The 26907-nt window shown below is 56.0% G+C and overlaps 11 protein-coding genes across 11 annotated transcripts in view; 6 read left to right on the forward strand and 5 right to left on the reverse strand.

Moving 5' to 3' along the window:
- Positions 1-641: 641 nt before the first annotated feature.
- On the forward strand, positions 642-1804 carry CHGG_01353 (uncharacterized protein; the record flags this gene model as incomplete). Its single annotated transcript, XM_001220573.1, has 2 exons — positions 642-666; positions 756-1804. The coding sequence occupies 2 exons, from the start codon at positions 642-644 to the stop codon at positions 1802-1804; spliced, it is 1074 nt and encodes a 357-aa protein (XP_001220574.1).
- A 624-nt stretch (positions 1805-2428) lies between these two features.
- CHGG_01354 (uncharacterized protein) lies at positions 2429-5046 on the reverse strand (the record flags this gene model as incomplete). The annotated part of the gene is made up of 4 exons (XM_001220574.1): positions 2429-2483; positions 2567-4593; positions 4662-4776; positions 4847-5046. The coding sequence occupies 4 exons, from the start codon at positions 5044-5046 to the stop codon at positions 2429-2431; spliced, it is 2397 nt and encodes a 798-aa protein (XP_001220575.1).
- Positions 5047-5514: 468 nt separating this feature from the next.
- On the reverse strand, positions 5515-7117 carry CHGG_01355 (uncharacterized protein; the record flags this gene model as incomplete). The annotated part of the gene is made up of 3 exons (XM_001220575.1): positions 5515-6362; positions 6415-6735; positions 6808-7117. 3 exons carry the CDS (start codon positions 7115-7117, stop codon positions 5515-5517), a joined length of 1479 nt encoding a protein of 492 aa, XP_001220576.1.
- A 1925-nt stretch (positions 7118-9042) lies between these two features.
- CHGG_01356 (uncharacterized protein) lies at positions 9043-10285 on the reverse strand (the record flags this gene model as incomplete). Its single annotated transcript, XM_001220576.1, has 2 exons — positions 9043-9217; positions 9471-10285. The coding sequence occupies 2 exons, from the start codon at positions 10283-10285 to the stop codon at positions 9043-9045; spliced, it is 990 nt and encodes a 329-aa protein (XP_001220577.1).
- Positions 10286-11248: 963 nt separating this feature from the next.
- Positions 11249-12545, reverse strand: CHGG_01357 (uncharacterized protein; the record flags this gene model as incomplete). The annotated part of the gene is made up of 2 exons (XM_001220577.1): positions 11249-11983; positions 12060-12545. 2 exons carry the CDS (start codon positions 12543-12545, stop codon positions 11249-11251), a joined length of 1221 nt encoding a protein of 406 aa, XP_001220578.1.
- Positions 12546-13522: 977 nt separating this feature from the next.
- Positions 13523-16957, forward strand: CHGG_01358 (uncharacterized protein; the record flags this gene model as incomplete). The annotated part of the gene is made up of 5 exons (XM_001220578.1): positions 13523-13543; positions 13628-13674; positions 13748-13809; positions 13922-14212; positions 14268-16957. The coding sequence occupies 5 exons, from the start codon at positions 13523-13525 to the stop codon at positions 16955-16957; spliced, it is 3111 nt and encodes a 1036-aa protein (XP_001220579.1).
- A 397-nt stretch (positions 16958-17354) lies between these two features.
- On the reverse strand, positions 17355-18329 carry CHGG_01359 (uncharacterized protein; the record flags this gene model as incomplete). Its single annotated transcript, XM_001220579.1, has 1 exon — positions 17355-18329. The coding sequence occupies one exon, from the start codon at positions 18327-18329 to the stop codon at positions 17355-17357; it is 975 nt and encodes a 324-aa protein (XP_001220580.1).
- Positions 18330-18876: 547 nt separating this feature from the next.
- CHGG_01360 (uncharacterized protein) lies at positions 18877-21177 on the forward strand (the record flags this gene model as incomplete). The annotated part of the gene is made up of 4 exons (XM_001220580.1): positions 18877-19539; positions 19620-19647; positions 19841-19890; positions 20146-21177. 4 exons carry the CDS (start codon positions 18877-18879, stop codon positions 21175-21177), a joined length of 1773 nt encoding a protein of 590 aa, XP_001220581.1.
- A 536-nt stretch (positions 21178-21713) lies between these two features.
- Positions 21714-22605, forward strand: CHGG_01361 (uncharacterized protein; the record flags this gene model as incomplete). Its single annotated transcript, XM_001220581.1, has 3 exons — positions 21714-21833; positions 21937-21960; positions 22228-22605. 3 exons carry the CDS (start codon positions 21714-21716, stop codon positions 22603-22605), a joined length of 522 nt encoding a protein of 173 aa, XP_001220582.1.
- A 1543-nt stretch (positions 22606-24148) lies between these two features.
- On the forward strand, positions 24149-26074 carry CHGG_01362 (uncharacterized protein; the record flags this gene model as incomplete). Its single annotated transcript, XM_001220582.1, has 5 exons — positions 24149-24260; positions 24635-24755; positions 24916-25032; positions 25537-25635; positions 25693-26074. The coding sequence occupies 5 exons, from the start codon at positions 24149-24151 to the stop codon at positions 26072-26074; spliced, it is 831 nt and encodes a 276-aa protein (XP_001220583.1).
- A 506-nt stretch (positions 26075-26580) lies between these two features.
- The window catches only part of CHGG_01363 (uncharacterized protein), a gene marked incomplete at both ends in the record, with an annotated part of 976 nt that continues 649 nt past the window's right edge, over positions 26581-26907 (forward strand). Inside the window, one exon of the mRNA XM_001220583.1 lies at positions 26581-26730. Within this exon, the coding sequence (XP_001220584.1) occupies positions 26581-26730 (150 nt within the window). The remainder of the gene's footprint in view (positions 26731-26907) is intronic.

The following is a 26907-nucleotide window of genomic DNA, read 5'->3' on the forward strand; positions in this document are numbered from 1 at the left end:
CCTTTGCTGTGCATATGAGACGGGTTGATCCGAGTGGATTGCTTCTTACACGAACTCAGCTTTTGCTCGGGAAATTCGGGGGATACCAAAAAAAGAAGCAACAGAGGAGTGGCAAGCAAAACAAAACGGAAGCGATCAAATGAGTCCGAGTCCTTCAGTCGAGAACTAAGGTACCTACCTAGGTAACCTGAAGGTACTCAAGTATAGTTAGAGGACATCGGTACAGATGACGAAGTTGCTGTCACTAATACGATCGATACCGTATTGTGGATGTAATGTACAGATCGCAGGAAGCTCGCTCCCAATTTACCCCAGGCTGGTCACGAGGGGGAGAGATGAGATGATTGCTTTCCAATTGGTGTTAGTGTCGATTGTTATATACCACCCATCGTAAAGTCCCTTAACTACCGTATCATCCCAGGGAATGGGAGAGTTGGAAAAGCGGTTCATGACAACTCGTACATGATAGCAATTACATACCGGACGAAATCAAGGTATTTATCGCACACACTTCATCGGCTGCCAATCGGGAACCAGCTCCGATCCCGGCCGGCCCAAGGTGTCATGGCGGCTTTCGGCCGCCCAAAAAGTTTCAACACAAGCCCGTCAACCAGACCTGGAAAGTGAATTGAAGCGCAACCATGGCAACAAGAACTCTCAGAATTGGTAAGCAGCTTACAAGACCTAAGGCCTCCCACTTTCCACACCAATTCCTTCTTTCCGTCCGATTTTAACGCTGACTCCCCCCACCACAGGTCTCATCCCCGGCGATGGCATCGGCAAGGAAGTCATCCCCGCCGGCCGGCGCCTCCTCGAGGCCCTGCCCGCCTCGCTCGGCCTGAAGTTCGAGTTTGTCGACCTCGAGGCCGGCTGGGAGACGTTCGAGAAGCAAGGCGTAGCTCTGCCGGAGAAGACAGTCTCCGTCCTCAAGTCCGAATGCGACGGCGCACTATTCGGCGCCGTCAGCTCCCCGACGACAGCCGTCAAGGGCTACTCGTCGCCCATCGTCGCCCTGCGCAAGAAGCTGGACCTGTACGCCAACGTGCGGCCCGTCAAGACGGTCGTGTCGGCCCCCAAGCCCATCGACATGGTCATCGTGCGCGAGAACACCGAAGACCTTTACGTCAAGGAGGAAACCACCCGCGACACCGCGGAGGGCAAGGTCGCCGAGGCCATCAAGCGCATCTCGCAGCGCGCCAGCAGCCGCATTGCCACCATCGCGGGCGAGATCGCGCTGCGCCGCCAAAAGATCCGCGCCGGCGGCTCGCCCAGCATCCACACCGGCCCGCTCGTCACCATCACGCACAAGTCCAACGTGCTGTCGCAGACGGATGGCCTGTTCCGGTCGACGGCGCGCGAGGCGCTCGCGGCGCCGGCCTTTGCCGGGCGCGTCGCTGTCGAGGAGCAGATCGTTGACTCCATGGTGTACAAGCTGTTCCGGCAGCCCGAGGCCTATGATGTCATTGTCGCCCCCAACCTATACGGCGACATCCTGTCGGACGGCGCCGCGGCGCTCGTCGGCTCGCTGGGCCTCGTCCCCAGCGCCAATGTTGGCGAGGGCTTCGCCATCGGCGAGCCGTGCCACGGCAGCGCCCCGGATATCCAGGGCCAGGGCATCTCGAACCCGATCGCCACCCTCCGCAGCGCCGCGCTGATGCTGGAGTTCTTGAACGAGGAGGCTGCTGCTGCCAAGATCTATGCTGCTGTGGATGGCAACCTGGAGGACGGAAAGCTGCTCAGCCCGGATCTGGGCGGTACCGCCAAGACGGAGGAGGTTGTCCAGGACATCCTCCGCCGGTTGTAAGCTGCGTCTGGTAGCCGAGTAGAGGATAGAAAAAATTGAGGGGTACCAGGGGTTGGGTTAAGTATTATGCTGATACCCCACGGCTTGTGTGTATCAAAAAGGGTCCGCTGGAGGGATAAATAAAAATACACATGTGAGGTTCAAACGTTCAGTCAGTATGGGCCATGTACATACTTCCAAATCGGCAGCCACAGTATGGCAGCCCGTCTCCTCGTCAAACGGAGAAGGGATGGTATCTCATTGCTTAATTACAACAACCAATCTAAACAACACAGGTTGCATCGTGTATCATACATGACCCATTTACAGACAACCAACCAACCAGCCCAGGCTATGATACAAGCCGCCTCTATCTTGTGGCGCCTGTCCCAGTGATCGACCATCTACCCGTGATCTATCCCAAATATAACCTACCCCCTATTTTACCCTGTCATGATCAGTCGTTTCGAGACCGCCCGGAGGCGGGAGTACAATGAAGCTCCACAGAAGCTCTCTTGTCGGCAGCCTGGTATGGAGTTGGCTACCGACCTCTACACCAGGCCACGATTCGTCGCAGCCCCGGAATACGGACACTCAATCGAGGTTCAGGTAGGAAAAAAACCGCCAACATCACCGATGTCAGGTTTACTTGCTCCGCTTGGCCTCGAGCTCCTTTTCGTATTGAGCAACAAGCTCCTTCCTAAAATTGCGGAAAATCATACGTCAGTAAGCTATCCTCAAAAAAAAAAAAAAAAAAATTCACTCCGCAGCAGAATAACCTACTGCAAATGCGGTGGCGCCGGAGCATAGTGGCTAAACTCCATGCTGAACTCGCCCTTGCCCTGTGTGGCGGCGCGCAGGTGGGTGCTGAAGCCGAACATGGCGTTCAGGCTGCACTCGGCTATCATGGTGAACTCGTCGGCGCCGACCTCGGTGTCGACGATGGAGCCGCGCTTGTTCATGAGCATGAGGATGTTGCCCTGGAACTCGGCGGGGGCGGTGATGGTGGTCTTCATGAGCGGCTCGAGCACGGCGCCGCCGGCGTCGGGGAAGGCCTTGCGGAACGCCATCTGCGTGGCCAAGTTGAAAGCGTAGTCGCTGGAATCGGTGACGTGCGTGGCGCCGTCGGTGACCACCATGTGCGCGCCGATGACCTTATGCCCGAGCAGCGGCCCCTTGATGCAGGCCTCCTCGAAGCCCTTGCCGCAGGCGGCGAGGTACTTGTCCGGGATGTTGCCGCCGACGACCTTGGTCTCGAACTTGTTGCCCTCGGCGTTCTCCACGTTGGGCTCGATCCAGCCGACCACGCGGGCGTAATCGCCGGGCCCGCCCGACTGGCGCTTAAGGAGGAAGTCGTACTCGGCGCGCTTGCTGATAGTCTCACGGTAGGCGACGCGGGGCTTGCCTGTTTCGCAATCGACCTTGTACTCGCGGCGCAGACGCTCGACGTAGATATCGAGGTGGAGTTCACCCATACCGCTGATGATGGTCTCCTCTGACTCCTCATCGACGTGCAGCCGGAAGGTAGGGTCCTCACGCATGAAACGGTTCATAGCTTTACTGAAGGCATCGGCGTCGCTGCTGCGCTTGGGCTTAATGCTGAGAGACATGACCGAGTCCGGCACGAACATGGAGCTCATGCCGTAGGGCAGGCGACCATCGGTAAAAGTGTCACCGGAAGCGCACTCAACGCCGAAGACGGCGCAGATCTCACCAGCACCGATCTCGTTGACGTCCTCCATCTCGTTCGAGTGCATGCGTACGATACGGGGAATGCGCACCTTCTTGTCGTTGCGGGCGTTGAAGAGGTACTGGCCCTTCTTCAGGGTACCCTGGTAGACGCGGATGTAGGTAAGCTGGCCGTAAGGGTTCTCTTCGAGCTTGAAGGCCAGGCCCACGAAAGGAAGCGAGTCGTACGGCAGAAGCTTCACGGGCTCTTCCTTCTTGGACCGGTCGAGGGCCATGTTGTCGACGTTGCCGGGGTTCGGGAGGTAGTCGCAGACAGCATCCAGCATGGGCTGAACAGACTTGTCGGCAAGGGCGGAGCCCATCAGAACGGGTGTGAACTTGAGGCCGATAGTCGCCCGGCGGATGGCGGCCTTGATCTGCTCAGGGGTGGGGGTCTTCTCTTCGAGGAACATCTCGGCGATCTCATCATCGACGTCGGCCAATTTCTCAATCAGCTCCTGCCTCTTCTGCTCGGCTAATTCCTTGAGATTCTCGGGTATCGTGTTCGAAACTCTGACGTTGATACCACGGAGACCGTCGTTTCGGATCGCCCTCATGTGGATCAGGTCGACAACACCCTCGAACTCCTTCTCGGAACCGATCGGGATCTGCACGGCAGCGGCGGGGATCTTGAGCTTCGAGTTGATCATCTCGACCGCCTTGAACGGGTTGGAGCCCATGCGGTCCATCTTGTTGACAAAGCTGATACGGGGAACGTTGTACCGCTTCATCTGCCTGTCGACGGTGATGGTCTGACTCTGCACGCCACTGACGGCGCACAGAACCATGACGGCACCGTCCAGCACTCTCATGGCACGCTCGACCTCGATGGTGAAGTCGATATGGCCGGGTGTGTCGATCAGGTTGAAGTGGTATGTCTCCTCGACGCCGTTCTCGACCTTCTTCCAGTCGGCAAAGGTGGCGGCGGATTGAATGGTGATGCCTCGCTCCCTCTCGAGTTCCATAGAGTCCATCTTGGCACCTACACCATCGCGCCCCCTGACTTCGTGGATCGCCTTCGTCCGGCCGGTGTAGAAGAGGATGCGTTCGCTCACGGTGGTCTTGCCGCTGTCGATGTGTGCCTGTTTCGAGCTGCTCAGTTTCTCGGTCCCACCCCTCCATACGCCCTGTACTCCGCATCCACACGTACTGCAATACCAATGTTTCGGACCATGGACAACCTCTTGGCCTCCTCGGGGGTCATGCGGGCGGCGGCGGCTTCGGGGGTCATGTTGGCGGCAGCAAGTTCCTTGGCCTGCTTCAAGCTAGAGAGCGAGCGATCTGTTAGCTTGCCCATGACCCAATTGCTCGAGCCAAGCTTATGGGAAAACATACGCAGCCTCAGCGGCACTGGCAGCCCTGGGAGCATGAGTCTTAGTGAAGTACCGAAGCCCACTCAACCGGGCACTGTAGCATGGCGCCAAAGGCGAGGAAGTAAGTGCAGTACGGCATGCCAAACTCGCATAGCGGGCTCCCTGCCGAGAACTAGCAGCACAGCTGCTGTTGAGTGCAGCCGCAGCCCGTATCACCCTCATCCTGACAAAAAGATAAAGGCGTATTAAAGAAATGAGGGGGGAAAGAGGGTGGTTCTAAAGGTTGAAGAGCCATCCGAATTCGCGTGGATTTGATGATTCTCGGCATCCCAGCTCGCGATTTTTTATTGTGGGTCCCGATCCAAACCCCCCACTACCCCAGCACCGGTCACTCAACCCATGCTTCCCCATGCCATCCCGCCGCACTCCAACAACCCTGGGAATCGGCCAGGGACTTGCCAGGGTCTTGCAACCCCAGAACTGTATTGCAAGTCATACCGACCTTTCAGGTGTTGCAATTTACATCAAGTACTTCGCTACGCTAAGGATCTTGCTCCGCCAAATTATGAAACAGATAGAGACCGCCTCCCGTCAAGCCCAACCCATGCAGCCATTTCCCAGGTCTATTATGGTACCTATGTAGGTAAAGATCCCCTCGGTGACCAGGTTCGCCTATATGAATAAGGCAGCTTAAAATGTAACGAATAAACCCGAGCCAAGTGCCATCATCATCATGGTGGCGCCCACAATCACAATCTGCCCTGCCCCCCAGGCCGCAGACATGCCTGGAGCCGCATTCTCCGATCCATCCACACTCTCCAGGAATCCCGAGCTTGCCGCGTACGCCGGGGACGTCACAGCCGGGATATTAGTGGCTTGGTTCTGGTCAGGGGCAGCCGTCGCAGACGGGATGGGAGCGCTCATGCTAGGGAATGCCACGATATTGCTCTCGGTCGAGTTGAAGTCGGTCTCGGCGATGCCGATTTGGTTGTTGACTAGGTCATAAACCACGTACGCCGAGCGGAGGAAGGTGTCACCCAGCAGGTATGGCGCCGAAGTAAAGTTCTGGATGCCGAACTGGCACACGTCCTGACCCCTGTATTGGCCGCTGAGGAAGGTCGGCGGGGTTCCCGAGGTCAAATCGAGGACCAGCTCGTCCATACCGACGTTGATCCGGGGCCCGTTGGGACCAGCAAAGCCAAAAGAAAAATGACCCTTGCTATTTTGCATGCTGCAGGGGAGTACGGCCACTCCGACCTCGGGGGAGTAGATAGCACCGACTTCCTTCCAGACTTGTCTCGCCAGGTCGGTCGGTAGATAGGAGAGGGTAGTGCCAGAGTCCAAGACCACAGGGATGGGGAAAGCCTCCGATGTCAAAGTGTCCTGGCCACTGGAGCTGACGGCCTCCACGGTCGTTAAAGCGACCAAGAACGCCGAAAAAATGTCCTGCTGGGTAGGGTAGACCTGGATCCTCGTCAAGTCTCCTTTGTACTTCTTGGTGTCGATTCCACCAAAGAGGATGCTTCCCGAGCTGGCGTCTAGGGATTGTTAGCAAAAACAGCAACCCTGCGACGCGTCGGCGAAACGTACCCAGATCGTTCAACCACAAGCTGTAAGCGACAGTGTTGATCAGGCCCTCATTGACCATCTCGACAGGAAGGTTGGGATAGACGGACGAAAGCGACTGGGTGGTCCCCACGATCGCTTCATTGACGGCATAGCCCACACCGACGAGTCCATATGCGATATCAGTGCGGCGACCGAGCCCCATGGTTAGGTTTTGCAAAGTGGCGCCGCCAATCTCAAAGGCATCGGTGAAATAGTCGCCCTTTGAAGAGCTGTTATCCACATACTCGATGTCAAATTGGTCCTTTCCGACGACCTCGAAGGTGCTTGACTCGTCGGGGTTGACTAAACACCATGTTAGCAAAATGCAATTCCTCCAAACCGCTCAACGGAATGCCATACAGGTTCCCAGCCTACACCCTTCAGTACCAGCCGCCCTGCACACCGGAGCCTCGGAATCCGGCACCCAAGTGTCGCTGCTCCCAGTATCTAGCTGGAGCGTCAGGTCCTGTCCGGGCGTCCCCAACCGGCAGGTAGCAAAATACCCTCCTCTTGCTTGCTCGTTTGTGACAACCTCCTCAAAGGTGTCGGCGCGTTTCCTCAGCCTCTTGAACTCCTCCGGTCGTTGCGATCTCTGGATGTCCCATTGGACAACGCCATTGCCGGCAGATGCATGGACGGCTCCGGCGAGCAGCACGCCCAAGGCCACAGCATCGGGCCCCTTCATAGTTGCGAGGGCTGACTGTTGTGAAATGAACGGAGTCCGTTGGTGAGATCAGCAGCGGATACTCAGTGAACGACAGCCTGGTAAATAAATGGATGCACTGATCCTGATCAACGGAAACTCGCACGCCAAGGCCCGTAAAAGGTAATCGGTGCGAAAGAGGACAGCAGGTGGCGAGAAGCAAGGCCCGTGTGGAAGCAGTGCAGTGTGTCAGCTCTCAGCGAGAAACGAAGAGATGAGAGTGACAAATCCGGACAGAATACGACATGAAGTGGTCACGGACCCACAACCTTTTAGGAAGGCTCAAAGAGAGAGAGAGCGGCTCAAAGAGAGGACGAAGGACGGGGTAAGTCCGTCTTCAAAAGAAAACCAAGGCAGTCGATTGAAACGAGCGAAGTATGAGGTGGCCGATGGGGCTGAGCGCGCGTTCGGCCGAGTATTGGAGGCGACGGCCCACTGACTCGCCACAGACAAAGTGACAAAGCGGAAGGAGGAACAAGTCCGAGAAAGTGTGACTGCCCGCCGCCAGTTGCCGGATCAGGGGATGTCCCTGCACGATCTCATCGAAAAACTAAGCTTTACTTGGCTAGTGCGGGTAAACTTGGAAACAGGGGCTTGGCAGTTTTAGCGGGCATGAGTCCCATGCTGCTCCAGCGCTGAAACAATGTGCAATGTGAAACCCTTCAACTCGGCGGTTGATGCACCACTTACAGCAGCGATAGACGATTTGCGGGGGATTTTATCAAGCGTTTAAGCCCCGTTCCGGTGGCTCAAGTATGCCCACAGTACCTATACCCGATGTTTGCCAGGCACGATCCTATTCGTGTTCCTGGATCGCCCCTGCCTCTGGAACCATGATCTGAGTGGCGGGGCTGTCGAAAAAGTTCAGGCATTGTGACCAAATTCTAGATTTGGTAGTTAATGGTCTATACAATTTCATAGCACCCTCATCTTCTTCCGGTGCTAACCATATGCAAGCACTCATCTTCTAAGTCTTCATCTGCATTACGGCCCGGGAGAAAGAGCCAAAAGACTGGCTTGGAACTCTGTCCCATACTTGGTGGTATTCGCCTCCAACGGAACAACCTGCTGCTGCTGCTGCTGTTTCTCCTTTTTTTTTATTTCCTACCCATCTCCCTGCTGCACCCAAACATCCCACCCCAACCAGTCACTTTGCTGGCGCCCGCAAGAGTCTCCTGGCCCCGGGATCCGCCGCTGCCGCCGCGACAGGGGCATGTGCGGACCGTTTTGTATGCTAATGCCGTTGTTGGTTCAGACGAGGCACATCGCGTGGGGATAGGGAGGCTCGATGACTCTCACCACGTTGCTGCGGATAATGGAGCCTTGTTGTACTGACGGGCCAGGGTGATTCTTATGACAAGAGAAGTGGCAGTTGAGACTCCTCGGCACATGAGTAACAAATTTGGCTATGCTCGGAGTTGGATGGTGGCCGAGTTTATAAACGTACCGACTGCATTTCCCAAGGCGATCAGACCAGATACACGCCCAACTGTGTGACTAAAAAAGTGCTGCATTCTCAACAACCGCACCCCTTGGAGCCGGTTATTTACAGTGATGTGTGAGAAAAGGTACAACGCGAGCGAGAAACAAGAGCTTATCCGACTCAAAATTACTTTCTCGGGTTTGAATCATTACCGTGACAGTGGCGTGCTTGAGGTTTAATTGCGGCCATTCTATTAAAAAAGGACCAACGGTTATGTCAAGGGGCTATCTAGAGCCACAGCGCCCCTTTAAGACTAGGGAGTTTTCCGTATAAACACATTTGTGTTGAACCAACCCGCGCGCTTATCTCCTTGCTGGTCGCGAATAGGGGTACATCGTTGGAGCTGCCTTGGGCAAGCCGCGCCGATTTCGCTCCCACAATCCGGCCAAGCAAGCGGTTGATGAAGCGTCGCAGCTGCCGATCCTCAGAAATCAAGTGACCTCAGCTCAGACATAGCTCCTAAGCGGGAAAACAACCCGCTTCTCAACCCCCTGAGAGTAGAAGCACCGGGCTGATACGAGTCACGGTGGCCACTAAAGACCTTGAAGGCGGTCCGCGCAACAACCCAATTCAAGTTTTCGCGATAGTTGCCTTCAGGACTTCAAAGTAACATTTCAAAAGACTGGAACAGACGAGAAAATATGAATTGTTTCCGCGCTCTCCTTTTGTATATACACAACTCACCTTCCTATCGTACGTACGTGTTTTGCCGATTTTTCCGCCTATTTCCCAGACGACAGACATTTCTCGAGTAGCTCAAACCCAAATGCTTTATTCATGATCGTTTCCATTGCCACTTGAAATACATACCATCCGTTATGGACATCTCCCTCTTTAGGTGGTCAGTCTTACATGATTTCGTTCCAGCAATGGCCCTTGCCCAGCGACACATCACAATCGCTATCGACAAAGTTCCTGTACTTCTTCCAGCCCGAAGAGTAGTTCTTGCAGTCGGTGACAACACCGTTGTAGTCCATGCACACCTTGGTGTTCATCTTGCAGCGGCCCTTGTTGATGCCGTAGGCCTTGGAGCAGTTCTTGCCGTTGTGATTCTGCAGACACCCCTTCTTCGACTCGGCGCGCTTGTGCGGGTGGCCGGACGGGCCGTGCGAGTGCAGCTCCTTGCCGCCAAAGTTGTAGACGACGGCGCGGCCGACGTGGCGCACGGGCTTGGCCGGCTCCGAGAGGTAGATGATGCCGTTCTCGACGACGTTGCCCTCGACGCCCGTGACGTGGTCGGTCCTCTTGCGGCCGAGCACGTGCAGGCCCCTCCCGAGCAGCTGGAGGGTGTCGTCGGCGTGGGTCGAGGGGACCCGGCCGAGAAGGTCAGCCTCAACGTGCTCGCCGCGGGCACCTAGGGGGAGTAGGGCCCCCGCAACGGGGAAGTAGACCCTTATGGCGCGGGCTTGGCGGTCATAGATGCGGTTCCTGCCCCACAGCGAGACATTGGCGAAGTAGTCCTTCTCAAAGTCGGCGACGTGCTCCGGCTCGATGGGGATAGACTTGTAGCCGACGAGGGTGATGGCAGAGGTGTTGCCAGCGGATGACTCCGAACGTGAGACGAGAGGGAGGGAGTTGATAAACTGCTCCTCAAAGGTGGCAATGTTGGGTTGAGGGTGGGCGGAGGCGAGGGAGATGAGAAGGGCGAGGGGGGTGAAGAATTTCATGGTTGCTGTCAGTTCCGAAGTTCGGAAGCAATGAAAGGAGGAATGATAGTGGCTGGGTTGTGAGGCTTGAACAAACTTGCTCAAACTGCCTCAGAGGGTGCCGTTTTATATCTCGAGCTCTCCTTTCCACGCCCCTGGATCCCACTTTATGATTTCATCTTCCACTTTCGGTGTCCGGAATGTACACTCCTGGTCTCTGACCAGTGAAAAATTTTGTTGTTAGTGCCCTCTTACGAGTTGCATGCCAACTCGAACATCGCTTCGGTATGTACATACCTAGCGGGCCTCGGTACATTTGTTCAGACTTTCGACAGTGGCTATACTACCACCTGTGACATCTGCAAATAGCAACATGTGGTTCGATTCGCGGCACTCGCCGACCTTCTTACTTGGGTATCCGACGAATAGCATCGTGACAAAATAAAAATAGTAAAAGAAGTATCAGTATGAACCAATAGCATGGGTAGAAAAGGTCTGCGGCTGAAAGCCAAGGAGAAAGACGATCACCACTGAGTCCTGCGTTGACTTGGAAGTGGTATTCACCAGCCTCGAACCAGTTTCTATGACCACCTGCTTACAAGCTGATCGCGCCTCGGCGTGCGGGGTCCCCACTACAGCTGAGTGGCATAGCGGATCTTCACCAAGCATGCAGCCTATGGTTGGTGGAGAGGCTCGGGTACCTGCCTCCACCATCCCCAACGATTCGTTCCATCGCTTACTCGCCCACGGCCTGCCAATGGGCCGCGATTACCTCGCCTCGCTCGCGAGCCTCTACACAAGACAAGCGAGGATGTACAGCATCCACTTGGTACAATGTAGGGACTCGAACTAACACCCATCAGGTTGCGGGGGTCCAAAACGTGGAGTTCCCTGTCCTTCTCGCTACTAGTTCTGACACTTCTGCGCTGGCGCAGCGTGGAAATTGTTCCCACTTCTCGGAACACACGTGTCGCAGTTGCATCTTCAATTCCTCCCTTCTCCCATCAAATACTCCTCGATATACCGCCCCAATCTCTCCAATCCCTCCACCAGCACCTCCGTCTCACACACATAGCCCATCCTCACAAACCCCTTAAAATCCTTTCCTAACCCAAAGCATGGACTCGCCGGCATAACCAACACCTTCGTCTTCTCCAACACATCCATCACCAACCGCGCATCATCCACCGGCGCGCCCCCCTCCTTCAAATCCCGGAACTGCACCAGCGCGGTCGTCCCCGCCGTCGGCTTGGTCCACGCACACACCGCAGCGTACTTCTCCACAAAAGCACTCAACAACGCCAGATTGGCGCGCGCCAACGCCATATTCCGCGCCAGCAGGGGCTGCACCACGGCGGGCGACAGCGCGTAGCCGGCGACCTGGTCGTCGAGCTGCGACACGCTGATGGTGGTGTAGTCGCGGGCGGCGGCCACGGCGTCGGCGATGCGGGGGTCGCGCGTCGCGATCCACCCCGTGCGGATCCCCGCGAGCGCGAAGGCTTTGGACATGGAGCCGGTGGCGATGGTTTGGGCGTAGCCGAAGGTGAGGATGGAGGGGGGGGCCGGTTGGTTGGCGGGGAGGGAGTGGTAGAGTGGGCTGTAGACTTCGTCCGAGAGGATGGTGATGGAGCGTTGTTGGGCGAAGCTGACGATTTGGGCGAGCGTGGTGGTGGGGATGGTGCTGCCCATGGGGTTGTTGGGGTTGTTGATCACGATGAGCTGGTGTGGTGGTGTGGTGTGGTTAGTATGGCGGGTCCGTGGGGAGAGGTGTGGGTGAGGGGGGGTTACTGCATACCTTGGTGTTGTCCTTCACTAACCCTTCTAGCTCTGCCACGTCTGGGATGTATCCGTTCTCTTTCTTCAGCTTCCACAGGGACACCTCGGCCCCCAGGCTCTCGGGAACCGAATACAGCTGCTGGTAGGTGGGGTACACGCAGATGACATGATCGCCGGGGCCCACGAGGGTATAGAAGGTTAAGAAGTTGGCGGTGATGGCTCCCTGGGTGATGATGACGTTCTCGGCCGGAAGCGGCTCGGCGTCGGATGCCCTGTCATAGAGGGCGGCAACGCGTTGACGGAGGTTCTCAGAGCCGCGGATGGCGCCGTAGGTGAGCTTTTTGGAGAGCGAGAGGGGGCCCGGCGCATCCTTATCTTCGCACATTCGCACCAAGTCGTCCACAGATACTGAGGCGGCGCATGTCTCGGCGATGTTGAGAACCCCTGGCGTCGTCTCGAGACGGTCCATCCATTGCTCGACCTCAAACGGCTCAATCTTGACCATTTTGATGGATTTTAGCGAGTGAGGTGAGTTTTTATTGTGTATCTTGTGTATTATCAAGTCAATATCAAATATAAATAGTCTTCCGATTTTACTGCTTTCTTCTCCCGCTTTATAGCAGCTTCCTCCAGGAGGGGTGGGGTCGGCCGCTGTCGGTCAATCGTGCGCCCTCCAGACAACATCTATCCATCCATTCATCAGATCCACACATTTACATAAATCTCCTGACGCTGGGTAAATGCTTCATCGGCAACCCACACCACATCTATCGTTCTACATTGCCTTGCTACTTCATTTGTCTGGTAAGCCCCTTACCAGGCAAGAGGCCCAGGGTGGCCGATTTATGGCGCTCGACACGCTCGGCAGCCGACGAAGTCGCACGTGCCTGAACAATTTAAGCGTTGTCTCACCCCAGGTTTCGCTCCATCCAACCAGACTTCTATTTGATCAGTTGCATCCACTTTCGTCCATTTTCCAGCCACGCGTTCAGTGTGCCAGCCAAGGAGTGGAAGTCCCAAATGCACCCCTGACCCAAGCCTGGAGTGAGCGCTCCGCAGCTCCACAGCGACATCATCGGGGGAACAGGCACCTCCGCCGGTTCCCGGTCACTGGTCATCACCATTCAAGGCCGCCACTCTTGTCCCTTGTATCCTTCCTTCTCGCTTTGTTTATTTACTTCTTTGGTCTCTACCAAGCACATTCTTCAGCGATTATTTCCGTTCTACTCGACCCGTCACCAACCTTGCGGCCAAGAGTGGCGTAAGTTTCGGTGAGAGTGTGACCAAGAGGTTGGGGGCTTGTGCCTTGGTCTGGGCCGTTGGCCGCTTGAGTCCGTTGAATCGTGGGGTTGGTTGCACGCAGCCTTCCGGCGCAGCCCTCAACAATCCGCCCAGCTTCTCACCTATTGCCCACCCTCCCCTCTTGCATCAGCCAGCTCTGTCGCCGAGGTCTACCACTGGCGATAATCGACTACCGCCATCATGGCGTTCCGGCTACGGCGTGTACTCGCTCTAGCGGGTCTATCGCTATCGCTATCATGCGTCGCTGCAACCTCCAACAGCTTCTCCTCTAACGATATGATGCAGGCGCAACTCGCCTTAATGGCGGATCGGCCAAAGGACTGTCCTCCATGGTATGCCCTAATACCCCGAATCTTCTTCCCCTGCGTGGCTCTTGCTCGGCTAACGATGGCTATCTTCTGCCAGCTTCAACTGCAACCTCCCCATCAACTCCTGCGGCCAATTCGCGCCTTGCAACGGGTACGACGGTAAATGCGACTGCCCTGCGGGGTTTGGCGGCGATAACTGTCTCGAGCCTCGTACGCGATCTCTCCCCGGAACCGGTGTTGGCCAAGGAGCCAAGCTGACAACATGGCACAGTATGCGGATCCCTACCCCGAGGCAAAAAACGCCCGGCGCGACAGGGCAAGTCCTGTAAATGCGACGATGGATGGACGGGCATCAACTGCAACATGTGCACGAGCGACCGAGCATGCGACGCCATGACCGAGACGGGGGACGGCGGCGTCTGCTACACGGGCGGCGAGGTGGTGAAGCAGAACTACCAGATGTGTGATGTCACGAATAGGGCTATCCGGGAACTGCTCGGTGCCCAGGTGCCCCAGGTTACCTTCACTTGCGACAAGGCGTCTGGGGAATGCGATTTCCAGTGTGAGTCCAAAACTCTGAGCCGTGCGTATGTTGCCCCCTCTCACATACTATCCAGTCTGGGTTGATGAGCTCGAGTCCTTCATGTGCCATCTGAACCAATGCGAATCGAGCGCCGATTTCGATGCCTCCGGAGGGAAGAACTCGACATCCTATAAGTGCGAGGAGGTCCGTTGCGAGTGCATACCCGACCGTATGTTGTGCGGCGCGAACGGCTCGGTCGATCTCACCGAGTTCCTCGTCAAGGTGATCCGCGGCCCCGCCAAGTTCGAGTGTGTCCAGCGACCTGGAGAGCCGAAGAAGTGCGCATTTGAAGAGCCGGAGATGAACAAGATGATCAGCTCCATTTTCGGCGACACGAGCATCCTCCTGACCTGTGGCGCCGGGGAGTGTCTATACCACACCGAGGTGCCCGGATTCAAGCCCGACGTTCCCAAGATCAACACCCCGCTGATCGCGGGGGTTATTGCCGGGTGCTCGCTTTTCTTGGTGGCCGTCATTCTCGGGACCTGGTATTTGTCCCGGAGGCAGTTCAAGTACGGCCCTATCCATCTCGATGACTCGGACGACGAAGCGATCAGGCTCATGGCGGACCATAAACCGGCATCCCTATACTTCCAAAACGTCTCCTACAACCTCAACGGCAAGAATATCCTGACGGGTATCCAGGGCATGGCGCATCCCGGTGAACTTACCGCCATCATGGGCGCGTCGGGCGCGGGCAAGACCACTTTTCTCGATATTCTTGCTCGCAAAAACAAGCGTGGCCAGGTCTCTGGTGAGTTCTACGTCAATGGGGAAAAGGTCAGCGATGCGGATTACAAAAACGCCACCGGTTTCGTCGACCAGGAGGATACGATGCTCCCTACCTTGACGGTCCACGAGACCATCCTCACCAGCGCCCTACTTCGCCTCCCCCGAGACATGACCCGGGCGGCAAAGGAGCAAAGAGTTTTCGAGGTCGAGAAACAGCTGGGTATTTACCACATTCGAGACTCCTTGATCGGATCCGAAGAAGGCAAGGGACGTGGCATTTCTGGGGGTGAGAAGCGCCGTGTTAGCATCGCCTGCGAACTCGTCACCAGCCCCTCCATCCTCTTCCTCGACGAACCCACGAGCGGCCTGGATGCGTACAACGCCTATAACGTCATCGAATGCCTCGTCACATTGGCCAAGACCTACAAGCGCACCGTCATCTTCACGATCCACCAGCCCAGGTCTAACATCGTTGCACTCTTTGACCGCCTTGTCCTGCTGGCTCAGGGAAAGACTGTTTATTCAGGCCCGCTGCATCAATGCCAGGATTACTTTGACCAGATCGGATACAGCTGCCCTCCCGGTTTCAACATTGCGGATTACCTCGTCGACTTGACCATGCACGCCAGCTCCACAACTTCCTTCGACGACGGCACCCTTGCGGCAGACGTGGCGAGCGTTGGTCCGAGCAGCACCCGCGCTGTCAAGTCAATTGCGAGCATTTCTGGCGCCAGTGTTGGAGACGACAGCACTATCGAAGCTCCGTCCTCCTCTCGCCCAAAGAGCAGACGCCGGGATTCTGTGCGAGTCAGGCAAGAGAGAGAGCTCTACACTCGTCGCAAGCAACCGGTAGATACTGCCGCATCCTCAGATGCCGGTGACGAGCTTGGGGCTTACAAACTGCAACAGACCCCCCATCGCGTGCCGCCGCACAACCAAGACGAGCACGACGACCTGCCGCCTCCTGCTCCCACGGGCACCGACCTCGATATCCTAGTGCACTCTTACATCCAGTCTGACATCGCCGGCAACACCCACGATGAGATCCAACAGGCGATCACAACAGCAACCAACAGCAACGGTCAAAATTCTAACGGATACATCGTCGACGGCCCCAACCTCAACCTCGGCGCCATGGGCAAAGGGTATGCGCGCATCGGCTACTGGCGGCAGTTCGCCTTGCTTTCCCAGCGAACCTGGCGCAACCTGTACCGCAACCCGATGCTAATGCTGACCCACTACGCCATCGCCATCTTGCTGGCCGTCTTCGCGGGCTACCTGTTCTATGGCTTGTCCATGACCATCGCAGGCTTCCAGAACCGTCTCGGTCTTTTCTTCTTCGTTCTCGCCCTCTTCGGCTTCAGCACCTTGACAACGCTCTCCGTTTTCTCCCAAGAACGCCTTCTCTTCGTCCGCGAGCGCGCCAACGGTTACTACTCGCCCATCACGTACTTCGCAGCCAAGGTTCTCTTCGACATTGTGCCGTTGCGCATCATCCCGCCCATCCTGCTCGGGGCCATCGTCTACCCCATGACGGGCCTCGTGGCAGAGGCGGACAAGTTCTTGGTCTTCATGCTCGTGCTCGTGCTGTTCAACCTCGCCGCCGCCGCCATCTGCCTCTTCATCGGCATCGTCTGCAAGGACGGCGGCGTTGCCAACCTCATCGGCAGCCTGGTCATGCTGTTCAGCTTGCTATTTGCGGGCCTGTTGCTGAACCACGATGCCATCCCACCCGCTGCCTTGTGGCTGCAGTGGCTGTCCATCTTCCATTACGGCTTTGAGGCGCTCATTGTCAATGAAGTCACCCACCTGACCCTGATCGATCACAAGATTGGCATCGATATCACCGTGCCCGGGGCGGCTATCCTGAGCTCGTTTGGCTTTGACAACCAGGCCATGTGGCCGGATATTATCGGCCTAGGGATTTTTGGTGCTGTGTTTATTGTGCTGGCTTATGCCGCGATGCATGTGTTGCTTGTTGAGAGGCGGTGATTTAGGGGACTGCGTTGTGATGTTGGTTTTTGAACACGTTGCGAGGAGAGACCGTGTTGCTCTTCAAGCGGACTGGTTACATCGGGCGTGGGCGAAGGAGAATGAGGGGGGGTTTCCTTGTGTTTTTGTATCTTGTTCTTGTGATCGAACTGGGGGAGTTGGAACAACGTGGGAATTCGGCGTTCGAAGGAGTCTACATTTGCACCACGCACTTACATTACATGTCACCACATACCGTACATAGTCTCCTTGTAGTTTCATTGTAGAACAACATTCGCAATGCATATATCTCGAAAGCCTTGACCGGCCCGGCTTCTATTTGTACATGCCGTTACACGGTTTGATACATTGGCGACCAAGCCAACAACAGCGTTATCCCCAACCACATTTTCCCCCCTTACAACTTGCCACCCGTCAGCTCCTCCGCCACGGACTTCTGCCTCTTGGTAGTCTTGACCGCGTTCGAAGTATGGCCTTCGATGGCCTTGCTGGACAAGCCCGACATGGCAGCCTGCAGGTCCGCCACGCTGACGGGCGCCGAGTCCAAGTCCCAGATGCTCTGCCCGCGGTCCCTACCGCCAATACGGTGGTGATCCGCCGTAAAGATGGCCTCAATCCGCGCCTCCAGCTCCGCCTCATCAATGATAAACCGCTGCGCCGCCACATACAGCTGCGCAAGCGCATCCCGCCGCGCCTCCGCCTTGACGGCCATCCGCTCCTGGTGCTGCGCGCGGGCCGCCTCGGCCTTCTCGAACCGCTCCGGGTCCGCCTCCACGCGCGTCACCAGCGCCGTGGCCGCCCGCACCGTCGGCCGCGTGAGCACGTCGTCCAGGCGCTCGGGCGCCGTCGCCGCGGCCAAGTTGGCCTGCCGCCGCCGCTCCGACCGCTCCGTGGCGCGCTTCTGCCGCTCCACCTTGCGCTCGTACAGCCCGTGCACGCCCGACGCCAGCGCGCTGCGCCGCGCCGCCGCGAGCACCCGGTGCCGGGCCTCCTCGTCGGATTTGGGTGCCAGGCCGGCCCGCTCGGCCTTGGATACCCGCGTGACGGCTCGGAGGTAGCCGCGCTTGATTTTGCGGTCGCCCTCGCGCTTGGGGAACATGTCGCGCGGGATGGGGAGGTGGCCTTTGATGGGGGGGAGCTTGGGCTCAGAGGATTGGGGGGGTTCCGGGATGGTGATGAAGCGGGGGGATTCCGGCGGGACGGGGCCCATTTGGGAGGGGCGCGGGGTGCTGCTGAATGGGCGCCGCCATGGTGATGTACGGGTTGTGTTCGTTAGGGTCTTGGTCGTCGTTGTGGTGGTTGTCGAGATGCGGCAGGAGGAGAGGGCCGCTTGGAGGCCGCATATTGACGGTCGGGAGAGTGGGGACGCCATTATTGGTGTTGAGGAAGCTGTAAATCCGCCCGCGAGCAGAACCGGGCTTCCGGGCGGGGTGGTGGGAGTCGAGGCTAAGATGCGAGATTCGAGACTCGTAACGAGTGGGAGTGGTGATCTCGAAGTTGGAATTTGTTCAAGCGGGACATGGGGTTGGGCGACGCTAGCCCGGTTTAGGATTAGCGCGGCTGGACCTGTAGTATTGCGCCGTGGTTCACCGCCAAATTTTATCGCGAAGAGACTTCTGGAGCTCCACCCCGCCAAAAACCTTCATTTGGCTTGCTTCGCGCTCCGTCCCCGTTCTTCTCATCCTTTTTTCTCCTTGTCTTCCACCACACCTTTCCCCGTGGAAGACCGCTGCTCCTTTATTTTTTGCAGGCGGGGAATTCTCTTCTTCTTCTTTACTCAAGTAATTGTTCCTGCAGCTGCTAGCGCAGACCAATTGCTAAAATGGGTACCGGTAAGCGCTCTTCCCCAGCCTCGCCATCTTCTTCAATCGAGTCCAATCGCGGCTGACACATGCGCAGGCAAGAAGGAACGGTCCCGCATGGAGCGGCAGGGGAAGGTGACGGGCGACCCCAAGGTCAAGGGCGAGAACTTCTATCGCACCGCCAAAAAGGTCAAGACCCTGAACATGTACAAGGATGGAAAGGCCACTCGGAACAAAGAGGGCAAGATCGTCCAGGCCGCCTCTTACCAGAGCCGGGAGGTCCCTAAGGCCGTTGTCGAGCCGAACAGGAGGTGGTTCACCAACACCCGAGTCATCTCCCAAGACACGCTCAAGTCATTCCGGGAGGCAATCGCCGAGAAGGAGAAGGACCCCTACTCAGTCCTGCTGAAGAGCAACAAGCTACCTATGAGCTTGATTCGGGATGGACCTAGCCTCCAGGATGGGTTAAAGAAGCACCAGGCGAAGATGACCATCGAGAGCGAGCCCTTCTCGGAGACGTTCGGGCCCAAGGCACAAAGGAAACGGCCGAAGCTTAGCTTCAACACCGTCGACGAGCTTGCGGGCTACACAGAACAGAGCTTCGATACGTATCAAGCGCGTCGGGAACAGATCAGGCTACTCAACGGTACTGTGGGGTCAATAGTTCTGGATGACGATGAGCTGGTGGAGGAAGACTTCAGTGTCGCGACGGCGAAGGAGGCCATCTTCAGCAAGGGCCAGTCCAAGCGTATTTGGAACGAGCTTTGTGAGTTTCCTTGGGTACCCTTCTTCAAGGGCTCTTACTAACACCCTCCCAGACAAGGTGATGGATTCATCAGATGTTATTCTCCATGTAATAGATGCGCGGGATCCCTTGGGGACAAGATGGTATGTGGACGCCCCTTGAATCATCCCTACCTCATCATGTGCTAACTTGTCACCGTAGTCGCCATGTCGAGAAATATCTGAAGACCGAAGCCCCTCACAAACATCTTGTTTTCGTTTTGAACAAGATTGATCTCGTTCCCTCGAGCACAGCGGTACGCGCCCTTCTATCATCCCTACTCTCCACCTACGTCAGGTTTTACCTGGCCCCAGGGCTTTAGTCAGGATCCTTTCTGCATTCTTTATGTATGTTCAGTGGAAGAAATCCGTTACGTCCCTGGGAGAGCGATCTCCACTTCCAACTTCCCTGGTCTGGTCATCAGATCGGGGATTGATAGGCGCCGTTTTGGGGTTCTATCACCGGATACCGGACGTGTTCCAGACGAGTTGAAGGCCGCCACTATCCATTCGGATGGCACATGGCTGTCTTCTTAGTGATGATTCACACATCCCTATACCACACATCAAACAATTTGCATCAACAAATGCTGACTGATGTAGGCCGCTTGGATCCGAGTGCTTCAGAAGGACCACCCCACCTGCGCCATGAGGTCGAGCATCAAGAACCCCTTCGGGCGTGGTTCCTTGATAGACCTTCTGCGGCAGTTCAGCATTCTCCACAAAGACCGGAAACAGATCAGTGTCGGTCTGATCGGCTATCCGAATGTCGGCAAGTCGAGCATCATCAACGCCCTCCGGGGCAAGGCGGTCGCCAAGGTCGCACCCATTCCGGGTGAAACCAAAGTCTGGCAGTATGTTACACTAATGAAGAGGATCTATCTCATCGACTGTCCGGGTATTGTACCACCAAACCACAACGATACCCCCCAGGATCTTCTCCTCCGCGGTGTTGTCCGTGTTGAGAACGTAGAGCATCCGGAACAATACATTCCTGCTGTCTTGAAGAAAGTCAAGACACATCACATGGAAAGGACGTACGAGCTCAAGGGTTGGAAAGACCACATCGAGTTCCTCGAACTCATGGCGAGGAAATCCGGCAGGCTACTCAAGGGCGGTGAGCCGGATGTGGACGGCGTTGCAAAAATGGTTCTCAATGACTTTATGCGCGGCAAAATCCCCTGGTTCACGCCTGCTCCGGCTATGGAAGGGGGCGACGACGACGCTGTCATCGATGGCAGGCAGGGGCGGCTCGGCGAGATGCCCCTCAAGCGGAAACGTGAGGGGGATGAAACCGTTGCCAGTACCTCATTGGCTGGCTCGACCGTAGCAGCCGAGGAGGACGGTGAGGAAGATGAGGATGAGAACTTCTCTGGCTTCTCAAGCGACAGTGATTCTGAGGAAGAAGATGCGGCTGATACAGCGGCTCGAACGGAAGCTGCGGAAGATATGATACCCCTGGACGACTCAAGTGATGAGGAGGAGGAAGGCTCCGAGGAGGAGGATGGTTCGGAAGCGGGCAGTGAAGAAGAGGGTGCCGAGTCTGACCTCGAGATCGAGGGCGCAAGTGATGTCCTCCCGTCGGAAGATGAAGCAGATCCGCCAGTCCAGAAGAAGAGGAGAAAGGCCAGGTAGTCCTCCAGCCGATGGCGATGAAATGAAATCACGAAGAGCTTGCACACAATAGCTAAACTCCGTTGCCACCCCGATATGCCGTGCCCGTCAAAATGTTTGCCTTCAGTTCAGACAAGGGCGCCTCACCTCTGTGTCGTGATATACGGGTTTCGGCGGGGACCTAGCTGTCCATCCAACTCTCACCAGCTCGTTACACGACCCGATGGGCTCGGCCGAAGTATCACGAATGGCATCTCATCGTCGGCTCCGCTGCGGTGTTCAAGTACGACCCCGTGACGGATAGCACCCGCGGGCTGTAAGTTCGATTCCCCGGCCCGTTGCCTCGGCGCTGGGTACACTCGCGCATTCGCTTCTACCATGATAATACTAGAAGCAGCATTCGGACCCGGTGGTGTCACGCTACCACTGGCGAGAGCGCGGTCCTCCCCATACGATCTAAAGTCATAAAAGGACCGAACTTTACTTCTTACCAAGTCATATACCAGCATACCTAACTTCCCAACCTCCAGCCCGCTCACTCTCACCAATACCACACGATGGCCGGCCTTCTCACCACCTTTACCCTTCTCAGCAGCTGGGCAGTTCTACTTCTAGCCCAGAACACTCCCCAAAACTGCATCTTCAGTCTCGTTGCAGAGGGCAACATCCTCGGACAGGTAGAGGGCGGCCAGGTGGTCGGCATTGCAAAAGGTCAGGGCTCGTCCGCCGAATCCCCAGCCACAATCTTCCATCTCAGGGGTGGCGGACTGTATGACACAGGCCTACGAGGGTGTTGGTGGCCCGGTAAGCACCCACCTCTTGCCCCCGGCGACGTCCATACCTCTCGCACGCCCATATCACCAAGTGAGCTAGTGTTTCTGCCACTTCCCCCCCCATTACACGTCCCACCCCCCGGCCCAAAAGACAGTCCTCTAACTAGCACCGACCCACCCCCCAGAACCATCCACCGCCGTCGTCTGCTCCCTCCAACCCCCCGCCTATCCCGCCCCGCTCTTCGCGCTCGACGAATACGGCCACCTAGTCTACAACGACTCACGCCGCGACTTCTAGGCGTGCCCCGCCGACCTAGGCTCTGGAGGCAGCGATAGCAGCAGCAGCAGCAGCAGCAGCAGCTCGGGCAGGTATTACTACTACCTCGATCTGCCGGAGGATATGCATCGAAGCGGTGATGCCTGTAGGACGGTGAGGACGGATGTGGGGGTGCTGAATGGGTTTGTTTGTAATAATGAGGGTGGAGGGGAGGGTGGGGGGGCGACTGCTACTGTTACCGCTACTGCCGCTGCTGGGTCTGGGTCTTCTTCGTCGGGGGAGGGCGCTGCGGGGGCCGGGGCGGTGACGACAAGTTGGGATGGGGTGGTCGAAACTGTTACGTTGACTGTGCCCGGCACGTTTGAGACGGTGACGGTTACGCGTGGTGAGGGTTCGTAGGACGGGGCTGTTTGAGGATGCTTGGATTTGGGTGCATGATGGCCACGGTGTATTGGTCTTTTTGATTAGGGTTGGAACTTGTTGGATTCGCGAATGAAAGTGGGTTTGGCTATGATGGCTTATGCTCCCCCTGGCTAATAGAGACCACATCTCATTCCTTTTTCTAACCCCTTTTGTGAGACGGGGACGTGGTAGTGACAGAGGAATGGTTGGCTTACCGCCATCATACTTGTCCAACAGATGAGTATGAGTTGTCACAACCCAGACACCAGGCGTTTAGTTGTTTGCTGTGGCTTACAGACACCCAAACTTGTGTGTTAGTAGTCAATGGCTGTCTAGGTCACAACCACAAAGAAACTGACAACACTCAGCCAGCCTGTTTCACCACAATGCTTTGTCTGCTGACACTTATTGTTGATAAATCATGCCCGGTTTCCTCTAGGGATATACATAAGCAGACAGGATGACCATCTTGATCTCTCGATCCAGCATCCCCGTTTCTCTAAGACCAATCCCGTGAGTTCCAATGGCGTCCAATATGCAGAGCATCGCTCATATCAGGGCATGGCAGCAGGCCCAGTGGGCCAAGCTTCCCGAAACCCTTCCCAGAATGGGTGCCTGGCTCTCGAAGTCCTGGTCATCCCGGAGCAACGAACAACATGAGAAGCAGAAAAGGCAACAGGCTGCCGCCTTCAACCGGGTGTTGGCCCAGGGGTACTTCAACCTGAACCTGGCTCCGACCCGTGACGAGTTCGATTCAGATGATGACTGGAGTTCTACTTTGTATCTCTACGAAGATGATGAGGCGGATGGACGTTCGGCTTGGGGGCGGGGTGTGGGAAGTGATATTCATGATGAGTCGAGATGTGCGCTTGAGAACCGTCGACCGGGGTTTCATGACAATTCATTTGGGTGGTAAAGGGCTAAGACTCCTATCTCGCCAAACAAGGTTGGGCCAGAGAGCTTACCGATACTGAGAATGGGGAAAATGTACTGTTATTCTGTACTGCAATGTTCACCATATGTTTTTAGTTTGAGTATACAGTGTCTTTGTTTCAGGGGCAACGCATGGATAATGCCAGGTGGAAATGGATTCTTCTCCCACGGTGTATTGTTCTTTTCGGTGTATTGGTCTTTTGTCACGACCCAGGTTTTGACTGTGCTTGTGTTGCGTTCAGCCATGCGAAGCTCCTCATCAAACTTCGTTACACCATCGTTGAACACAACCCCCAAATGACCCGATATTCGAAAGGCCCATGGGTCCATGAGTCTCACCCTCGCTCGCGGCAAATTACTACTGGGTTCAAAAGGAGATAAGTCATGTGAAGCCAGGAATCAGGTCCTCGCTTTGAGCATCAGTAAGTCATGTCGCACTGTCCACGATGCATGCGAATGGGCAATGGCCAGAAATACCAAGCAGGTGTTCCAAGAATCATCTAAGTAAGAGGTACCTGTGGCCACTATCTCCCCCGCGCTTACCGGGGATGATCCCAGCCGGAAGGCTTCTGGCCCTTGATGGACGTCCACAGAAGAAAGGCACATTATGGCGTCCGCCGGAACCGAAGGTGACGACGCCTATCCCTTGTCTCGGCCCTGGCTGCTAAACAAGGCTAAGAGGGCAAACAATACCGGCATGTGGCGGACAGGACGGCGCCGTAAGTGGTTCAGAACCGCCACTTCTTCAAAGTGCAAGATTCGCCGAGCCATGGTTTATCGTGGGTCACACCTTCAGCGGGCTAAGATTTGGGGCGACAAACAACAGCGAAGCCATCCTGGAAAGCAGACCTGATCTTCGACAGTGCTCCGGTGGTCCTCGAAACGGCGCAGGATGGCTGCACTAAGGCTTTCCATGGCGTTTTAAGGAGGAGTATGTGCACACCTTCGTCCCCCATCACTTGCTTCATGAAAGTCAAGCACGCTTCCACCGCCGTTGGGTTCTCATCCTGGCGGACTCTTTAACCAAGTTAATAATTTCCCCAAAACAGCATGGTAGACGACATAGTAAACGTTGACCGGTGTACACTCCCAGCGGCCGAACCACCGGAGGGCGAGGTGTCGGACTTTTCCGACCGCGGGGCTCTCGTCCCGGCTATCATCGCAGTTTGTAGCTTTATGATGGCCACGGCTCTCGTCACCACGGGCGGAAGGCTGTACGTAAACAGAAAACAGCTGGCATGGAGCGATTGTACGTTTCCACAGAGAAACAGCTTCCTTCACATGATGACACGGCGGCTAATACGTATATCAGATTGCTGTACAGCAGGACTTGTGTTTGCTGTCACGGAGACGACTTTGATGTTCTTTCGTGAGTGTCCTGATATATTCTCTGGTCTTCTGGCTGTTAATGGTGCGAGGTGGCCAGAACTTCATCTTGCGCGCCATCAGTGGGATATCCCGCTGTGCTGGCTCCTTGGTGATACGGTCAAGGTAGGTCGGTTCCCTGGCTAAACGAATTACTCGAGGGTTGAGATTCACCGAAATCCTTGACGGTAGTTACGTTTCGGACGGTCGCTGATTACCATAATGGCGACGGTAATGGCCAAAACATCAATCTTCTTGTTGCTACACCAGATTTTTACCCTTGAGCGCGGCATGAGAATCGCTATCCGTATCGGGATGGCGGTGATTTGTATTGTTGCGATAGTCAGTTTTGTCTCCCAATGTTTGGACGATATTCCGAGGCCAGGGCAGTCCTGGGATGATGTGGCGTTGAAATTCGACCATATGGTGGTTTGGTCTCCTGCGGCTTCGATACTGTATCTCGTGTTAGATTTGTACATGTTCTTGCTGCCGGTCCCTGTTGTTGCGAGACTCAGCTGGCCGACAAGAAAACGGCTTAAGGCGCTGGCGGTATTTTCGGTAGGGCTTTTGTGAGGACAAACCAACCGCCGACTGTCGGGCGAGAGCAGTTGCTGATGCTTTCTGGTCCAGGGCCGTCATCGCTACAACCGTATCGCTGGTGTACAGAATTCGGTTGTGGGCGAACTCGCCAGACAAGTCTTGGAAAGCTGCCATTGTGCTTTTGTGCAGGTGAGTCCCGGTACGGGCGTGAAGAGACCGAATCAGCTAACCAGAGTTTTCCTATAGTGTGGTTGAACTGCACATTACCATCATCGTCAGCTCGATGCCTGGATTCTCCAAGTTTGTGAGGGTTTATTTTGTCAGCAAGAGGAAGAAGATACGACACACTTCGTCCGAAGATAGTAGTCAGTGGAACACTCCGAGGGCTAGGCGAGACCGGGAGCAGTATCTGGAGTTGGACGAGTCGTGGTTGTTCAGAAGCGACCAAAGAGGCGAAGAACCCGCCGATAACACCCCGGGACCGCGACCAACGGCAACCTCCGGGACTGTTAAGAGACTCAATCCTGACAGTCAGGCGTTGTCCAAGACCTTGCCCGATAATGTGATGATCGTCCGCGGTATTTCTGGGGAGGATGTTTTTCGGGTGCAGGGAGTGGAGCGGGAGTGAGGAAGAAGAAGCGAAAAGCGGACCTTTCCATGCCATTAACACTATTTGCCCGCGCTCCTCTTCACGTTGGTTGCTTTTGCCGTTTTGACTAGTCAGGTATACACACGACTTCTAGGGGGGAGCTTAACAGGCATAGTTTTGACATTCATCGTTTTAAATATTTGTAAATGTATCAAGTTCAAGTTGCCATTTAAAAAGAGGATGAGCATTGTACTTCGATAATAAACCCACTCTCACTTTAGGAAAGGTTCCATGGTTGGAGACTCGCAGGCCTGCCCCTCTTCCCCCACTTTAACCTTCGTACCTGCTTATTGCTGTCGTTGTGTAAGTAAGCTGCTGTTAATTGCATCATTCCACGGGGCTCTGTCGAGCATTGCCGGATTCACTGTCTCTGACTCTGTCATGATATCTTTATACATTCCCTCCCCTAGTACTTGCGTTTCGCAACTTGCTTCCCTACGCTTACACATTTAGACAACTCAGACTTGAAGACAACCCATCACAAAATGGCCCTCCCACCCAAGTTCAAAGGCCACCGCCTCGTCTTCACCGACGATGCCACGACCACGTCCCCCTCCGACCCGCCCCCTCACACCCTCGAGTTCTACCTCGACTACGTCTGCCCCTTCTCAGCCAGTCCGTCCACCCTCCATCCTGTTCTCCCCTAACCTACCCCCACCTCCCCTTAACCTAACCCCCACCCCCCATCTCCCGGATCCAACCTAAACCAAAAGACTAACACTACACCAGCACAGCGCCCCCCACCGCCATAAAGCGTGCAAAAGCTCCTCGAGAACTAAAGAGAACATATATTGTCATAACACCCTGTTTCC

The sequence above is a fragment of the Chaetomium globosum genome, genomic scaffold (genome assembly GCF_000143365.1).
Source record: "Chaetomium globosum CBS 148.51 scaffold_1 genomic scaffold, whole genome shotgun sequence".
NCBI classification, from domain to species: Eukaryota; Fungi; Ascomycota; class Sordariomycetes; order Sordariales; family Chaetomiaceae; genus Chaetomium; species Chaetomium globosum.